The sequence below is a fragment of the Nannobrachium achirus genome (assembly GCF_963921795.1).
Source record: "Nannobrachium achirus genome assembly, chromosome: 21".
In the NCBI taxonomy this organism is placed as follows: Eukaryota; Metazoa; Chordata; class Actinopteri; order Myctophiformes; family Myctophidae; genus Nannobrachium; species Nannobrachium achirus.
Genome location: NC_137828.1, coordinates 14,533,181 through 14,551,870, shown reverse-complemented (window position 1 = coordinate 14,551,870; position 18,690 = coordinate 14,533,181). Strand labels below are relative to the sequence as shown.

The window sequence follows — 18,690 nt, the reverse complement described above, 5'->3', positions numbered from 1 at the left end:
TCAACGACGACAAGTTTGTCCCGTATTTAGAAGCTCTGTCGACGGTCACTAATCGCCATTCGGGCGTATTAATTGTTACTTACTTACTTCTCTACACACACACACACACACACACACACACACACACACACACACACACACACACACACACACACACTACCTTGACCAGGTCAGTGTATCCGGTCTCTTTAGGCGTCCACCAGGGCTGAGCTTTAAGACCCTTCACATTGTATAAAGACCTCTGCCACACCGACGCAAAATGACCCCGCTGGTGACCCAGCTCGTACCAATGATACGCCTAGAGAGAGAGAGAGAGAGAGAGAGAGAGAGAGAGAGAGAGAGAGAGAGAGAGAGAGAGAGAGAGAGAGAGAGAGGAGAGAGAGAGAGAGGAGAGAGAGAGAGAGAGAGACACACACACACACACAAAGAGAGGGAGAGAGAAAGAGACTTACAATAAGTAAGGACAATTAAATGCATAGAAATAGTAATCGAGGATCATACAGAAATTCAAAACTTCACACGTCCTGCCATTGGCAAGTAGATCAGCTATTTTTTATGTCCTTCTCTGACTTTGACGTTGTAACTATGAAGGTGGAGTCTGCCTTTCAATGGGAATGGAGTGGTTTCTTGCCATTTGCGAGTTTCCGCAAAAATACGCTCCATTCTCCATACAAATTAGAAAGGCAAAACTGGGAAAGGAATGTGGAAAACAATGCATTTGCAGGAAATGTTCAGGAGTGTTGTGTGTGTGTGTGTGTGTGTGTGTGTGTGTGTGTGTGTGTGAGTGTGTGAGTGTGTGTGTGTGTGTGTGTGTGTACTCACACTCTTGTCTCCCACCCTCTGCAGAGCGTCTCCCAGGTGGAAATAAAACCGCCCGTCGTCTGTCCCAGGGTCACCTGACTCCAAGCCCGCCTGGCACACACACACATGCGCGCGCACGCACACATGCGCGCGCACGCACACATGCGCGCACACACACACACACACACACACACACACACACACACACACACACACACACACACACACACACACACACACACACACACACACACACACACACACACACCTTTTTAATTTCAGCTCAGTTATAAGTTGTTAAAGTAGTTGAAGAGGCTTAGTTTGTGTTATTCATTTTAGCTTTTCATTGTTTTATGCATTTATTTGTCAGGGGTGATGTACAAAAATATGTCAGAAAAGGGTGTGCGTGCGACTGCATGCTGTGTGTGTGTGTGTGTGTGTGTGTGTGTGTGTGTGTGTGTGTGTGTGTGTGTGTCCGTACCTTCAGATAAGGTATACTCTCTGCTATCTGGTTTTCCGACTTGAGGATAAATCCGTAGTGGACTTTAGCAAAGCCGTCGCTGGGCGACGCCTCCAACACCTGTCAACCAATCAGTGATGAGGAACAATAACTCATCAACCATTAAATCCATTAGTATCAAACTCATTTACAATATGTTTTATGGGCGACAAATGGCATCCATCCATCTCTCCATCACCTCTTTGTAAACTTTCTTTGCTCCCTTGTTGTCTCCTAGCAACAGATAAGCCACGCCCAGGTCATTTTTCAGAGTGATGTCTTCTGGGAAAATCTGAACCAGCCGCTCCAGCGTGGTGACAGACCCCCGCATACGTCCTGAAATATTGTTATTATTATTATTATTATCAAATCATTTTTTAAGATATGTTTTTTGGCTTTTTCTGTAGTAGTTAGACAGGAAACAGGGGGAAGAGATAGGGAGTGACAATCAGCAAATGTCGTTGGGAACAGGACTCGAACCCGTGACACGTTGTCAGGCATCAGAGCCAATGTGGTATGCGCCTGGACCGCTAAGCCAGCGGGCACCCCATTATTGGAGCCGTGTGCAGAGCACATGGGCTCCCTCTGAGTGGCAATGTGTGTCCTGTCTCACCAGAGTCTGTGTCCAGTCGAGAATGAACAGGATCTGCCCATGCGCAATTCTTTGGATGGGATTTATGTCACTTTGAAGTGAGCCGATTTTTTGGATGGGAGGATGGGATTTATGTCACTTTGAAGTGAGCCGATTTTTTGGATGGGATTTATGTCACTTTGAAGTGAGCCGATTTTTTGGATGGGATTTATGTCACTTTGAAGTGAGCCGAATCTCTGGGATCCGTTCTTTTCAAAGAGCCATTCAAAAGTTATTTATTTTGTAAATACTTTGTAGATTTTGATTATAATTACAAATCACTTCAATCAAAAACATAGACCTGGAACTGCTCAAATTCACGGCTCCACTTCGAACCGAGGTTTGATTTATTATTATTAGGGGTGGGATGCGATTACAAATTTTAATCTAATTAATTACAGGCTCTGTGATTAATTAATCGCAATTAATCGCATTTTAATCGCACATCGATATTTGACCTGAGAAGCATTCTTTTCAAGTAAAATACATTTTGTTGTACGAGTGAATCAACGAGTGAGTTTTTTAAATCTAAATTTCGCATCCACTGGGCCAAGCAAAGCGCTCTGATCGGCTACTTCTCCCTTTGCGTTTGTTGTCTCTTCTTGGTTGTTGCATCGCTATGATCAGTATGCCCGAAACTGAAGGTTCTGTGGTGCAAAAACTAAGTGCGATTAAAATGCGTTAATTTTTTTAATCGCGTTAATTTTCTGTAATTAATTAATCGCAATTAATCAGTTAAAGTCCCAGCCTTAATTATTATTGTTATTATTAGACACACGCACACAGCGTCAAATCCGCATGCTTGTCGCCATCCCGCTCTTGAAATGCAGTGTGTGGACACAGGCCGTAAGTAAACAGTTATGATTTTGTTTATAAACATTTATTATAATCATTTGTGTTTTTGTTTATAAACAGTCAGTAGCTGCGTTTACATGGACACTTTTAATCAGATTAAAACAAGATTTAAAATAAATCAAATTAAAAATCTCCATGTATACACCTAAATAAACTTGATTAAATCAAACCTGATTTAAATTCTAATCGGGTGCAGAGGGGTGGTCTACACCTTTTTACAACCTGATCAAACAACAGATCAGATTGATCTCATCACATGTAAACACTTGATCCAAAACCTTCAATCAGGTTTATTTTAATCAGATTGGAAGATGTGTCCATGTAAACGCAGCTATTGTTTATTTATAAACATTTACGATTTTGATTACAAACATTGCAATTTGTTTATAAAGAAAGATTGTTTGTTTATATATATAAAAAAAAAAGTTTGTTTATAAACATGTATGGTTTAAGATTTGTTTATAAACAATTATGGTGTTTGTTAAACATTTTTAAAAAATATAAACATTTTAATATTTGTTTATAAACAATTATGGTTTGTTTATAAACATTTATGTTTTGTTTATAAATATAAAAAAAAATGTTTATAAACAATTTAAGATTTGTTTATAAATGGTTTGTTTATAGACATTTTAAAGAAAATGTTTATAACCATTTTAAGATTTGATTATAAACATTTATGGTTTGTCTATGAACATTTTAAGATTTGTTTATAAACAATTATGGTTTGTTTATAAAAATAATCAAGATTTGTTTATAAACAATTATGGTGTTTGTTTATAAACATTTTAAGATTTGTTATAAACAATTATGGTTTGTTTATAAACATTTGTTTAGTTTATAAATATTTAAAACATGTGTATAAACATTTTAAGATTTGTTTATAAACAATTATGGCTTGCTTATAAACATTTATGGTTTGTTTATAAACAATTTAAGATTTGTTTATAAACAATTGTGTTGCTTGTTTATAAACATTTAAACATGTTTATAAACATTATAAACATTTTAAGATTTGTTTATAAACACTTATGGTTTGTTTATAAACACTTATGGTTTGTTTATAAATATTTATGGTTTGTTTATAAAAATTTAAAAATGTTTATAAACATTTTAAGAGTTGTTTATACACAATTATGGTTTGTTTATAAACAATTATGTTTTGTTTATAAACATTTATGGTTTGATTATACACATTTAAAAATGTTTATAAACATTTTAAGATTTGTTTATAAAAAAACAATATGGTTTGAAATGTTTATAAATATTTTAAGATTTGTTTATAAACATTTATGTTTTGTTTAGGATTCTGAATGTAGAGTCAACAGCTCCCTGGACAGCATAGTCAACCTGGCAGTCAAGTGCATCACACAAAGATTTTTTGTTTTTTTAGGCTACATAATCACAAATTTCACAGGGCAGACATAAACAAACCATAAATGTTTATAAACAAATCTTAAATGTTTATAAACAGACCTTGAATGTCTATACATTCATAACATGTTAAACAAATAACTGATGACATATTGTGTTGAACGATTTTTTTGTTTTGAAATCTCAAAGTTCACGGCTTCACGGCATTAATGGCGGAGCTTGGTGGAAATTAACGCATACTGACTCGAGGCATTATAAGCTGCAGGCATGTACTGGAAAGAAAAAGGTCTTTCGAGCAAAATAAATAAGAGGATCCCACACACAGACACACACACACACACACACACACACACACACACACACACACACACACACACACACACACACACACACACACACACACACACACACACACACACACACACACACACACACACACACAGAGCGTGTACCCAGGAACTGTTGCCTCTCGGCTCGTCTCTTCAGAGCGGCTCTCAGCAGGTCAGGGGTCGCGGCAGGAAGCTCGGAGGCCTCTTTGTAGGTGTTGATGGCCTTCTGGAGCATGTCGTTGCTGCGCTGCCTGTCTGCTAGGTCATCCTCACACTGAAACACGCACACATTTTTGAAGCAGGGACCCCCACCAACCTTATCATAGATTCCATATAGTTTCACTGTTTGACAGCACAATTGTCATGTATTTTGTATTCATGTCAATTTGTTTTTTCAGATATTTAACCACTTTAACTGTCAACTACTTATAAAGTTGACCTTTAACTCTGTACTTAGTGTGCTCTTTTCTTACACTACACCAAACCTCTTTGACGAAAATAGCCAATCTCCAAGCTCACAACGCCTCACGAGGCGTTGTGAGCTTGGAGACCGGCTATTTTTGGCTAAAGTTCTCAGAATATGGATGTTAGGGTTCAAGTGGTTAATATACATTTGTTGCAATCAATTAAATCTCTTTGAAGGTCCAAGATGCCATGGTCTCCATAGACTTCCATGTAATTCATAGTGCACGGATCATGCACTCCCATGCCTAGATCATGCACCACGTGTGTGCACGCTGTTCACAGCTTTCAAACAAATAAATCCGCTTGGAAATCCATTCAGGCATTCATGAGATATCAGCCATTATGTTTTTACATTATGTAAACAAACATGGCTGCCATGTTTGAAAGATGGGGTTTGTTATGGGGGTTAAACATGCAATTTCGCGATCGCGATCATGCCTAATACATTTTTGGAGGTCCAAAAAACTTTAAAAAAAAAAAAAAAAAAAAAGAAAACGGCCCACACTCGGGAAATTCAGGGTTGGCACAGTTAAGGTACCTATACAAACTCGGGAAACTCAGGGTTGGCACCATATGTGTTAATATAAAAAAGGAGAAAAAAGTTTCAAACACATAAAGATTTGGAGGACCCCCTGTAGTAACTCTAAGGACCCGCTAGGGGTCCCGGACTCCCTGTTGAAGACCCCTGGGTTAACCCATTTAGGCCTGAACACATTATGACGCAATATTTTATGCTTTAAATATACAAAAAATAGCAGATATATAAAAGCTCACAGCGCGGCACCGAGTGCCGCGCTGCGAGCTTGTAGATCTGCTATTTTTTTAAAATCTTGAAAATTAGAATTTTGACCCGATTCTATAAGTGTCTTTTGAATCCTTCTAAGATTTTTGGAAAAACCCTATGTTTCTGTGTCAGCAATCTGGCCAGCCATCGTCAAAGAAAAGGTCCTTTTCACTTAACTGGAGCTCAGTTAGTCTGTTCTTGAGAGACTACTATGTCAGTGGTTCCCAAACCTTTTCATGTGAAGGACCCCCAAAATGATATTTATTTGGCCACGGACCCCCATTTCAAAATATCTAGTTCCAGGGACCACCCAGAAGCAAAATTTGAGTTACAAACGTTTGCTTTGAAAATACATATATTCAAAGATTTGCACAAATTTTCACGACTTTATAACACATCTGGTGCCAACCCCGAGTTTCCCGAGTTTGTATTGATACCAACGCTGTGCCAACCCCGAGTTTCCCGAGTTTGGGCCGTTTTTGATATTTTTTTTTTTTTTCAAATTTTTTTTTTTCAAAACATTTTTTGGGACCTCCAGAAATGTATTAGGCATGATCGCGATCGCGAAATTGCATGTTTAACCCCCATACCAACCCATTCTTTCAAACATGGCAGGCATGTTTGTTTACATCTGAAGAAAACATAATGGCCCATAAATCATGAATGCCTGAACGGATTTCCAAGCAGATTTTTTTGTTTGAAAGCTGTGAACAGCATCTACACACATGGTGCATCATCTAGGCATGGGCGTGCACTTTTTACACAATTGCACAATTACATGGAAGTCTATGGTAACCATGGCAACGCGAGACATTGAAGAGAAAAAATCATTGCAACATAAGTGTTAAAAAATAGCAGATCTGCAAGCTCGCAGCGCGGCTGTGAGCTTGTATATCTGCTATTTTTCACTGGTTAAAGCATTCAATAATTCTAGGCCTAAATGGGTTAATCGATCGATAAGGTTATCAGCCTTCAATGAATAAACACTGTGTCATCATACAGAGGTTGAATAAACACTGTATCATCATACAGAGGTTGAATAAACACTGTGTCATCATACAGAGGTTGCGTACCTGGGCCTTCCCGTAGAGAGCTCGGGGGCTCTGAGGATACTGCTGCACCAAGGCCTCGAACGCACGGAGCGCATCCTCCACCTTACCCTGGAAATGATTACACATGCAAATAATAGAACACCCGAAAACACATGAATATATTGCAGTGTTGTAAAAAGTACTCACATTTTATACTGAAGTAAAAGTATCAATACAGCAATGTAGAAATACTCCGTTAGGGTGCCCTCACACCAAAATACCTATGAGAGTGGAATCTGCGTTCCGTCAATGCATTTCAATGAGAAGGGGAGCGTTTTTTTGCAGAAATCCTCTGCTGGCATGAAACCGCTTCACTCTCATTGAAATGCATTGGCGGAACGCGGATTCCACTCTCATAGGTACTTTGGTGTGAGGGCACCCTTACAAGTAAAAGTCCAGAATTCGAAATGTACTTGAGTAAAAGTATGAAAGTATTGGCATCAAAATGTACTTAAAGTACCAAAAGTAAAAGTACAAAATGTTTGAAATAGCAGATCTACAAGCTCACAATGCGTCGCGATGCTCCTCCATACCTCCAAAACCTGATCAACCCCAACACCCCCACCCGTTCACTCAGATCAGCCAACACAGGGATGCTGACAGAACCCTCGCTAAAAGCCCCAGGACAAAAATCCACTTGTCCTCGACAATTTGCCCTCCTGGCCCCCAAGCCGTGGAATAAACTCCCTGTTGCACTTAGAACGGACTCACTCGCTAGCTTTCGCCGTGGACTGAAGACTCACCTCTTCAGACTCCACCTAAACCCATAGCACTACTGAAACACTCATTGGCCGGGTTTCCCAAAGTGATTTTAGCCCTTTGTAGCTCACGCATGGTCGTAGAGACCTAGCCCTGACCGTCATGTTCCCGGGTTTACATGGGTTCGGGCAGAGCGACTTATTTAGCCCCCTACAACTACACCAACTTTCAGATTTCCCAAACAAAGTGCTTAATAAAGTCTCACACCTGTCTAGATACGGTACGGCATTCTATAATTACCCGTATCCTCTGTGTTCTTTAACCCATTTAGTGCTCCAGACATGAACGGGTTAAAATGTCCAGCGTGCCTCTCGCAGGCTCCATCCGCTGCCATTCTCTTATTTTGAAGGCCAGAAGTCCATTGCGTAAACATTTCCGGTTTGACGTCATGACGTCATTCAACGGAAGCGATCGTCACTCCATGTCGTTGCTGTAATGGCCGATCGTTGCCTTTGTTATTACTTTATTGTAGCGAGAATCTAATGCCATCCTTGGCTTCAAAAGTGTTGTTTGGAGATAATGGACATTAAAGATGAGATCTACCGTCGGCCTCCATGTTAAGGGATTACTATTTTGTGCACGTGGATCCGTGATAATGATGAATCGGCGAGTCCAATCGTGCCAGGACTTTCCAACGGACCGTAGGGTAAGAGTGCCAGCGTTACTCTATATACAGTATTTTATGCGAGTATACTCGGGATCTGCACTCTAAATACTCGAGTATTTTTCACGAGTATACTCGGGATCAGCGTTAAATTAGTTAATAAGAAGCCTTTTTATCCGATCGTTTTCTGTTCTGTTTTCCCATGTATTTCCGGACCCATCTTTGCAAGGCCAGAAGAGGGTTGGTGCGCATGCATGGGGAACACCAGGAAATACAAGGAAACACAGAAAACGATCGGATAAAAATGTCTTAAAGAACACAGAGGATACAGGTAATTAATTATAGAATGCCGTACCATATTTAGACTGGTGTGAGACTTTATTAAGCACTTTGTTTGTGAAATCTGAAAGTTGGTGTAGTTGTAGGGGGCTAAATAAGTCGCTCTGCGCAAACCCATGTAAACCCAGGAACATGACGGTCAGGGTTCGGTCTCTACGACCATGCGTGAGCTACAAAGGGCTAAAATCGCTTTGGGAAACCCGGCCATTGACCATACATGAAGCCAGAAAGCATTTGTTTTTAGGTTTTTTTAGAATCCTTTTTTCCTTTACTGATTATATTGTTTTTTTTTAGATTGATATTCATATGCATTTGTTATATTGTAGTTGATGTTCTGACATATTATCTTGTTTATTAGAGTGATTTTTATTATTTTCTGCTTATTGTAAGTCGCTTTGGATTAAAAGCGTCTGCTAAATGCCTAAACTGTAAACTGTAAACTCTACCCAACCAGTCAACATTTTGGACACAGCTTCTCTTGTGTGAGAAGCTGTGTCCAAACCTTTGACTGGTATATGGCACTGGCACTGTAGTCTACCATGTTACCCTGAAAAACATTGTTTTCTAAAATGGCTAGTTTCATTCCTTGATTCTGATTGGCTGGTTTCCCTTAATCGCTGTGGTTATATGAGACTATAATCCACACCTTTAATCAGTTTATATCAAACCCAGGTGCGTTATTTCTTTCCACAGTGTTCCACAGTGCACCAATTATCTGCACCTGTGTTGTGGCAACAAAAAAAAAGCTGGGAACTACTTTCTTGTAGCTGGGTACTACTTTCTTGCAGACCTTGTAGTGAATTATTAGTGAAATAGAACAGTTTGAATTGGTACACGTCGATGATTTTTCACATTGCCATATTGTAACCATTTTAGAAAAGCAATACGCCACGCGTATTTTATAACGGCTGAGAGGCGTGGTGAGACACTCAGCTGCGCCTCATGTCTCACCACGCCTCTCAGCCGTTATAAAATACAGGTAACCACATGCCTCTTAATTGTGGCTTATTGCATCAATATACACTATGAAACACTGTCTGTGTGCGTACGCGTGTACCTTTTTACGGAGTTTCTCGGCTGCATCGATCTCCACTTTGATTGTTTTATCCAACTTATTGAAGAGCTTGGGCTTCTTTTTCTTGGCTGGGGAGAGGGAGAGGGAGAGGGAGGGAGGGAGGGAGGGAGAGACAGACAGACAGACAGACAGACAGACAGACAGACAGACAGACAGACAGACAGACAGACAGAGAGAGATAATGTTTTTTCTTTTGTTGCTTTTTGTAAATTCACATATACATGCGATTGACATAAATTCATTGTTCATAAGTGAACAATGGTGATGGAACGATTTAGGTCCTTCTTAAAAAAATGTTTTGTAAAAATGCACCAACCTTTCTCTTTGACTTTCTCCTCTGCTTGATTAGGAGAGGAGAGGAGAGGAGAGGAGGGGAGAGGAGAGGAGAGGAGAGGAGAGGAGAGGAGAGGAGAGGAGAATAAAGCATGTTAATCCATTATCGTCCACCAGAGGGGGGTGCTGCCATGAATGTTATATTATTACACTGTTTATTATTAGTCAGTGATAACTGACTGAAACTATGACAGTACTCACTGTAGTGTGTGTGTATGTGCGTGTGCGTGCGTGCGCGCACACACAGCTGTTAAGTACAGTATGGTTAATTTTAGCTGCAGATTGTCTCCATGTCAGACTAAGGTTGTGTCAAAGTCACCCCCCCCCCCCCCCCCCCCCCCACACACACACACACACACACACACACACACACACACACACACACACACACACACACACACACACTCACACTAGAGTTGACAAATCAGCTTACTATAAGTAACTTGAGTTTGTTTATCTGTAAAGTTGCTTATAAATATTGCTTGCAATTTTCAGTATAATTTATTTTAGTGTAGTTGCTTTTTTTTTGTTTGCTTCCTAACTTTTCATGCCAGGGACCCCCGTGAAATAATTAGTTGTTAAAATACTACTACTACAAAAAAAGAAGAAAAAAAAAAAATGCACGTGTGCTTGTAGTAGTTATGAGGATTGAGTACCAAATGTCTTTTACTATTCAAAAATAGCAGATCTACAAGCTCACAGCACTGCAGATATGCTATGTTTGAAAAAAAAAAAAAAAAGAAAAACGTGAAAATGTGTGCGAATCTTTGAATAGATATTCTTTTAGAGCAAAAATGTTTTACTCAAATCTTTGCTTCTGGGGGGGGGGGTCCCTGTAACTAAATATTTTGAGATGCGGGTCCGCGGTCAAATACATATAACTCTAGGGGTCCGTAATAGGAATGGGACGATATGAAAATTTCATATCACGATTATTGTGATCAAAATACATTATCCTGGGGCGGAACATTGCCAAAAAATAGAAGATCTACAAGCTCACAACACGTCGCAACACGTCGTTGTGAGCTTGTAGATCGGCTATTTTTTGGCAAAGACATTTGAAACGTTAAAAGCCGTATCAAGTACGTATATTATAAGTACACCTTTTACCAATTCTAGAGGGTTTAAGTGGTACCGGATATGCAGCTCGGCAAATAAAAGGTGAATTGATCCCAGTGCAGGACACTATCACGATAAATTAAATCTCCACGATACGATTATCGCGAGTGTTTTTCATCACGATAAACGATAATATCGCGTATTGTCCCATCCCTAGTCCACAGTCAAATACATATAACTCTAGGGGTCCCTAACACTAAAAACTTTGAGCAACAAAGATAAAGAAACTTAGGTTTTTCAGAAAACCATTAGGATTTATAGATAAAATGTCCATATACAGTATGGGCACCCTGTTAGGGTACCCCTTATGCCCATATATGGAGATCCCCAGGCATCAAACCCAGGCCCTAATTTGCCAAGGCCCTGCTTGGCTTTACTAATTAACATACATTTTATGCCCATATATGGAGATCCCTGTCCCAATGTCATCAATATTAACCCATTTTGTGCCCCAGAAATTAACGGATTAAAATGTCCAGAGTGCCTCTCGCTGGCTCCATAAACGGCCAGTAATATGTTACTTTTCGCGAGACATCTTGGGAATGGCAAAATGGGAAAAAAGAAAAAACTACATCTGCTACCTGGGTTGCATCCTGGAGGCTAACCTATCCAGTGAAAAAATGACCACCAAGGTAATCAATAAAGTCAACCAACGAATTCGCTTCTTGCAAAGGGTTGCCCCGCTGATCAATATTAAATCCCGAAAGACACTAGGAGGTGCTCTTATTGGGCCCCTCATTGATTACGGAGTCCTTGTCTGGTATCGCGACGCCCCAGCTGCCTTAAAGTTAAAGCTCCAAACAGCCCAAAACAAACTAATTAGGGTTGTGCTTGGTCTCCCTCCTCAGACCCACCTTACCGATCATCACCGCGAAAGCGTGGGATGGCTCAAAGTAGCTGACAGAGTACAGCATCTTGCAATGGGCCTGGTGTACAAGATACACTACACCTCCAAGATTCCCATGTACCTGACAAACTACTTCTTAAAGGTCAAGGATGTTCACGATCACAACACCAGAGGCAGCTCCACTAATCATCATCAACGTAGATTTAACACTAAACAAGGCTCTAACTCGTTCTCCTGCTACACCATCAACATGTGGAACGCCCTTCCACAAGCCCTAAAGGAGAGCAAATCCCTAGCCTCCTTCAAAATTGGTATGAAGTCACCTTCAGACAGCTGCTACCCGTGACTTGTAAATAGACTAAGCCCCCATGCCCCCCCCCCTTTTCTCTTTTTCTGCCTTTGTATTTGATGTTATGTTTTTGAAACTGATATTATCCTAAATAAAGTACTATGTTCTATCCGTCTGTCTTTCAATGTTATATGAGATACTTAAAGTGTGGTTCCTGTGGAAATAAGCCTCGGCTTTCTAGGATCTCCTTTTAGTTGACCTTGTACCAGTGATTTGTACTGTCATGAAACTGTACTTTTTTCTATTGCAAACTTCTAATAAATTCTTCAATCAATCAATCAATGGCACTGCGAACATCAAAGGGAATTTCGCGAGATATCTCGGGAATGGCACTAAATCGGTTAAGGACATATCTGGGAATGGTAATGCCCATATATGGGCATGTTTTGACATAACATTGTTGACTATCATGCAGGGGTCTCTATATATGGGTAACTGGTCCGATATACATGACTGGCCAGATGGCGCGACCTCGCCCTTCGCATGTCACCCTGAGGCGTTGTGATAGTAGGTCGCATTTAGTATGAAAACCTGCAGATCATGTCCGTCCGTCCGTCCATGCATTACGCCTCATGTCATACTCCATATATGGCCAGGATCCCTGATGTCATCAATATTAAGCTCATATCTGGGAATGCCCATATATGGACATATTGTGTCAGTTATAAGAAAGCGATTCAGATTGGGGTTAGGTTGAAGATTAGACATTTACAGGTTAGGGATTAGAGACAGAGTTAGGCCTGATTTACACCGGAAAACAGACGATCAACAAGCTCACAAGGCATTCATGAAATTGGCGTCGTAAAATTATGTTGATATCCTCACAAATATAGTAATACGTGCGTGCGTGTGTGTGTGTGTATTAGGGCATTCACGAAGTTATTTTTAGTATTCGAATTATTCAACCTCAAAGTATTCGAATAGTCGAATATTCGACAGGACTGGCCAAACTGTCAAATATTAAGTAAGCAAGAGGCAAACATTGTGAAAATAGCTGATCTACATGCTCACAACGCGAGGCGAGGCGTTGTGAGCATGTAGATCTGCTATTTTAACAAAATGTATCTGTGGAACAGAGTCACATTAATACCTACAATTCCAAGTGCTTGTCAGGGTGGGGGTCCCCAGTTCAAATATGTTTATTTTGGGGGGGTCACGGCCTAAAAAGGTTTGAGAAGCCCTGGTATAGAGCATTAACAAATTCATCCACCAGGGGCATTGACAACTAACTCATTCTTCCTATCTAGCCAAGCTTTATAAACTATATATTTTTTAAAGAGAAAACAATAAAAATAAGCAAATATTCGACTTCGGTGAAGAACGTCGAATAGTGACTTTGATATTCGAATATTCGAATAGTTAGTGAATGCCCTAGTGTGTGTGTGTGTGTTCTCTTCTCACCCTCTGCTTCAGCGCCAGGTTCTGTTGAGGCCTCTGCTACAATAGGCTGACTCTGAGAACCTTCCACTGGTTCTACTAAGGAGTCTGTTTAGGAAAGCCAGGAGAGCATTTTTTAATCGTCATTTTGTGCTTCAACTATTGAAAAATTGCAGATATACAAGCTCACAGTGCGGCACCGAGTGACGCGCTGCAAGCTTATAGATCGGCTATCTTTTGAAAAATCGTGAGTCTTTGAATATTTTTGACCCGATTCTATAAATGTCTTCTGAATCCTTATTCCAGATCAGTGGTTCTGAGACTTTTTCATGTGAAAGACTCCGAAAATGATATGTTATTTGGCCACGGACTCCCCCATCTCAAAATACTTGCTTCCCCGGAAGCAACATTTTAGTTAAAAATGTTGGCTTTAAAAATAGACATATTCAAAGATGTGCACACATTTTCACGATTTTTCAAAAATAGCAGATCTCACGCTCGCAGCGCGGCACTCGGTGCGCGCTGTGAGCTTGTAGATCTGCTATTTTTCAATAGCTAAAGTATAACATAATTCCAGGTCTTAACATACTAAATCCATGTCATAAGCAATAAACAGAAGGACAGTCTATAACATAATATACAGTATGCAGTAGATATAAAAGGTACAGTATACACACCAGTTTGCTGTGTGACTTTTGAGCTGGTGAGGTGTTGTTGCGAATCCTCTGGACAAAGACACAACGCAGAAGAACCAGTGTAATCACATTATAAACCATTATGTGCCATACTAAACTGTGTGTGTGCGTGCGTGCGTGCGTGCGTGCGTGCGTGCGCACACGCGTCTCACCTATTGTCTCTGGCGTTGGTGGATCTTCGAGTAAAACTGAAACCACCATCTTAAATTAATCACATATCTGATCTATAAACAGCTTTATTTGACATTCTTTTTTTTATTATTTTTTAATAATTTTTATCCCACGATTTTGCAACCCATTTTCACCCAGTGCCAATTGCCTATATAATCCTGGGCTCTGCTCTCCCTCTGCCGCGCCTGGGGAGACAACGGACTGACCTCATGCTTCTTTTCACCTGACAGGGGGGATTTCCCCGGGATGGACGTAGCGCGTGGAAGGAACACGTTATTCCAACCAGTTCCTTTCCCCTCCATCAAGCGCCCCGGCTGGCCAGTACAGGGGGAGGCATTATTGAGACCAGGATTACTGCATGTTTTTGTGAGGGTATCAACCCTAGGAGACACAGGGAGAACATGCAAACTCCACACAGAAAGGCCCTATCGCCATTTATTTGACATTCTGATGAACACATCATCATTATTATTACAATGATATTACCTCCTGTGGTGTCAATACTGTTTGTCTGCTCGTCTGAAACACACAATATTAATACCGTTATTACTGTATGTACTGTATATGACAGACCAGGGGTGTAGTACACTATATTGTGTATCATTATTTTATGCTTTAACTATTGAAAAATAGTAGATATACAAGCTCACAGCGCGGCACCGAGTGCCGTGCTGCGAGCTTGTAGATCTGCTATTTTTGAAGAATCCTGAAAATTAGAATTTTGACCCGATTCTATGAGTGTATTTTGAATCCTATGAAAAACCTATGTTTCTATGTCAGCAATCTGGCTAGCCATCGTCAAAGAAAAGGTCCTTTTCACTTAACTGGAGATCAGTTAGTCTGCTCTTGAGAGACTACTATGTCAGTGGTTCTCAAACCTTTTCATGTCAAGGACCTCCAAAATGATATTTATTTGGCCACGGACCCCCATCTCAAAATATTTAGTTCCAGGGACCACCCAGAAGCAAAATTTGAGTTACAAACGTTCGCTTTGAAAATACATATATTCAAAGATTTGCACATTTTCACGACTTTTTCAAAAATAGCAGATCTACAAGCACTCTGTGCCGCGCTGTGAGCTTGTATATCTGCTATTTTTCACTGGTTAAAGCGTTCAATAATTCTAGGCCTAAATGGGTTAAAATGAAGCAACACAGGACTGAAAGTGCCTATGATTGGCCGCTAGTTGCGCTGTTCTGGCACCAGAAGCAACATGTTCTCCAGAGAATTCCATCCATTTCCCCCGAACTTTTACATTTGATTTTCTTACCTTAATAAACATTGTCATGAATACTTTATGGTTCCTGTCGCTAGTTTAAAGCCTTGTTTCAATCACCATGATATGCGTTTTGTGAAAATATGGTCCAATTTATGTTATATTTGATGTTATAGCAGGGTATGCTGTAGGAGGGGCTTGTGATCATAGGCTTGTGATGATTCTTCTTTGTGTGCTTTATTTTCGGCAAGCTCAAGACAATGTCCCATGTATCCCTGCGGTTGCACGTGACCGTTGGGAGCCAATAGCATTCGAGATGGTACCATTTCTACCAATGAACGTTGATTTCTACAATGATGGCGTCATCCATACAACGGCCAAAAAAGCTTCATTTGTGCAGCATAGAAACCAATGGCTTTACACCGTCCTTATTTTTTTTTTCAGTCTATGTGACAGACAGACATACAGATATGGACTTACCATAAGGATGTGCGCTGTCTCGTGGGTCATCTGTAACAGAGGTGTAATATTCACACACTTAGCAATGTGCCAAAAATATGTGCCAATGGTCGATAGTTAGAATAATGACTCCCTTAGTGATCGATGACAACGTTCACATTGATGGATTAGTCCATTTGACGCTCCCACGTGTTAAATAATTAACCTGAATAGTGATTTCTTATGTTTGTTTCTTTTTTAGTTGTATTCATATGGTGTCCTAGAACAAATCAACCAAAAAGAAAGGCATAGGAAATAGTTTTTTTGACATTTCAAATGGACAAGTTGTGAAAAGAATTAATAACAATGTATTTTCCCATCGTTATCTGGGTATCAGATTTACCCCGTAATTGCCGGACTATAAGCCGCTGCTTTTTCCCCATGTTTTGAACCCTGCGGCTTATACAACGGTGCGGCTTATATAAAGATTTTTACAGCTAACGGCCAGTTAGTTCGTTTTACAATGGTCTTTAACAAGGATTTATATAATAGATTTTTACAGCTAACGGCCACCAGGGGCGCTCTAGCGGGAAGCAGGAAGGACACCTGCGGCTTATAGTCAGGTGCGGCATATATATGTAAACATTTGTTTTTTGTTCTAAATTTAGCAGGTGCGGCTTATATTCAGGTGCGGCTTATAGTCCAGCAATTACGGTAATTTATTTGTCCGTCTGTCTCACCTGGGACAAAGTTGTCTTCAACAGGCATGGGAAGAGGGACAGCAGCTGGAGGCACACGCACATGCACACGCACACACACACACACACACACACACACACACACACACACACACACACAGAGGAATACATCAAATTAAGTATATACAGTCTTGTTTATACAGGCAGACAGACGAACAGTGAGGTGGCTACAGTATAAACAGACCCTTGCGTCAGAACCTTTTTTCTCAGAACTCAGACTCTCCCAAGTAGCTTAGAAAGTCTGTCATTTGGTTTAGACTGTCGGAAGGACTATGTATTGAACTTAACATGCCAACATGCCAACGTGCCCACATGCTTTCCAAGATCAGACGAACCTTGGATTGCTGACTCTACATCCTCAGATCCATAGACTGGTGACCAGACGGACAGACAGACAGACAGACAGACAGACAGACAGACAGACAGACAGACAGACAGACAGACAGACAGACAGACAGACAGACAGTAGAGAGTCAGTCAGGTGTAGGTCTAGATCCAGTCTGGTATACAAACAGACAGGCAGGCAGGCAGACACAAACATGCTCATTTACAAAAAAAAAAAACGTTGTCAGGCCACGTGCAATGTGTGATTCCTAAAACAGCATGACCAGAAAACATGGACCAGAAAATCCAGTCCCATACAAGGTTTCTGCCTGGCGGGCGTCTTTAGAATCGGCCTCAGTCCTAAATGGGTTTATCTTTGATACAACCGAAATCAGTCATGGCAACTAAGAACTTTAATCCATGCATATACTGTAGACAAGCAGACCAAGAGACAGCCAGAAACAAAGAGAGACAGATATACAGTACAGACAGCTTTAGATTGGAATATGAAAAATGCACACTCACACACACACACACTAGGGCTGCAAGCGAACGTTCGGGGATTCGAACGTTCGTTCGTTACGCTGGCAATCGAAGTTCGAAATTAATGGGTTCAGGTGTTTTTCTTTTTTTTCTTCTTCTTTTTTTTACAAGAAAAATAATTATCAGAATGTGATAGGCCTATTCAGAATATCACAGTAGTAGAGATAGCCAAATACGAAATAAGTTAGGCCTACCGGTAAACACTAACAGTTAATGGTGACCGTTAAAGTAGTTATAAAATGCGCCAGAACAGCTTGGAGCGATCAAGGACCGTCCTCCGCTCTAATTCCGCTCCTCTTGGGGCCGCGAACCAGCCTCGCTGACACACGCTTGTTGACAGTAGAGTGAGAGCACTCTCAGCTGGGCAGAGACGGACTTGTTTGTCCTCCGAATAGCGAACACCCATCCACGCACCCAAAGATTAAACAGCCTTTCTCCTAAGCATGAGCAAAGATGGATTTCATTGCAAACCCCTAAAGGATCTATAATGCGATTTCTGGGGTTGTTACATCGAGACCAGTTCAGCCCGAACGTGACGTGCTCCGACGCAGTCACCAAGTCTAATCATCATCCGTGCAACTCTATACATTGAGCCTGTTCGTCAACAAACTGTGCAACATTTTCTCCGATTGGGTTGGATTTTCCAAGTGTTAGCCTAGTGTTAATGCGGTCACGCATCAACGCGTTTTCAATGGATAAAACAGCGCATTTAACACATTTCCTACACTGTTTTAGCTGGTTAAAGGTACAGTACGTTCGATGGTCCGATGGTCCGATTGTTCGGTTTTTATTCAATCGAACGAACCGTCGAAGGTTCGATGGTCCGTTCGGAAAATCCCCCCCGAAGTTCGAATCCCTAAAACAGGGCTAGATTACAGCCCTAACACACACACACACACACGCACACGCACACA

The 18,690-nt window shown here is 40.7% G+C and overlaps 1 protein-coding gene across 5 annotated transcripts in view; it reads right to left on the bottom strand.

Annotated features, from left to right (window-relative positions):
• The window catches only part of LOC308306458 (aspartyl/asparaginyl beta-hydroxylase-like), a 101,670-nt gene that overhangs the window by 16,456 nt on the left and 66,524 nt on the right, over positions 1-18,690 (bottom strand). For 2 of the 5 annotated variants that reach the window (XM_080751469.1, XM_080751466.1), the window contains 15 exons: positions 17,245-17,280; positions 16,892-16,936; positions 16,194-16,223; positions 14,984-15,016; positions 14,479-14,514; positions 14,309-14,356; positions 13,656-13,739; positions 9,923-9,943; positions 9,589-9,674; positions 6,812-6,898; positions 4,613-4,763; positions 1,500-1,636; positions 1,283-1,381; positions 823-912; positions 161-298 (listed from right to left, as the gene is read on the bottom strand). In XM_080751469.1, the coding sequence (XP_080607595.1) occupies positions 161-298; positions 823-912; positions 1,283-1,381; positions 1,500-1,636; positions 4,613-4,763; positions 6,812-6,898; positions 9,589-9,674; positions 9,923-9,943; positions 13,656-13,739; positions 14,309-14,356; positions 14,479-14,514; positions 14,984-15,016; positions 16,194-16,223; positions 16,892-16,936; positions 17,245-17,280 (1,121 nt within the window). The remainder of the gene's footprint in view (positions 1-160; positions 299-822; positions 913-1,282; positions 1,382-1,499; positions 1,637-4,612; positions 4,764-6,811; positions 6,899-9,588; positions 9,675-9,922; positions 9,944-13,655; positions 13,740-14,308; positions 14,357-14,478; positions 14,515-14,983; positions 15,017-16,193; positions 16,224-16,891; positions 16,937-17,244; positions 17,281-18,690) is intronic. The other 3 variants (XM_080751468.1, XM_080751467.1, XM_080751470.1) reach the window with 3 other exon arrangements.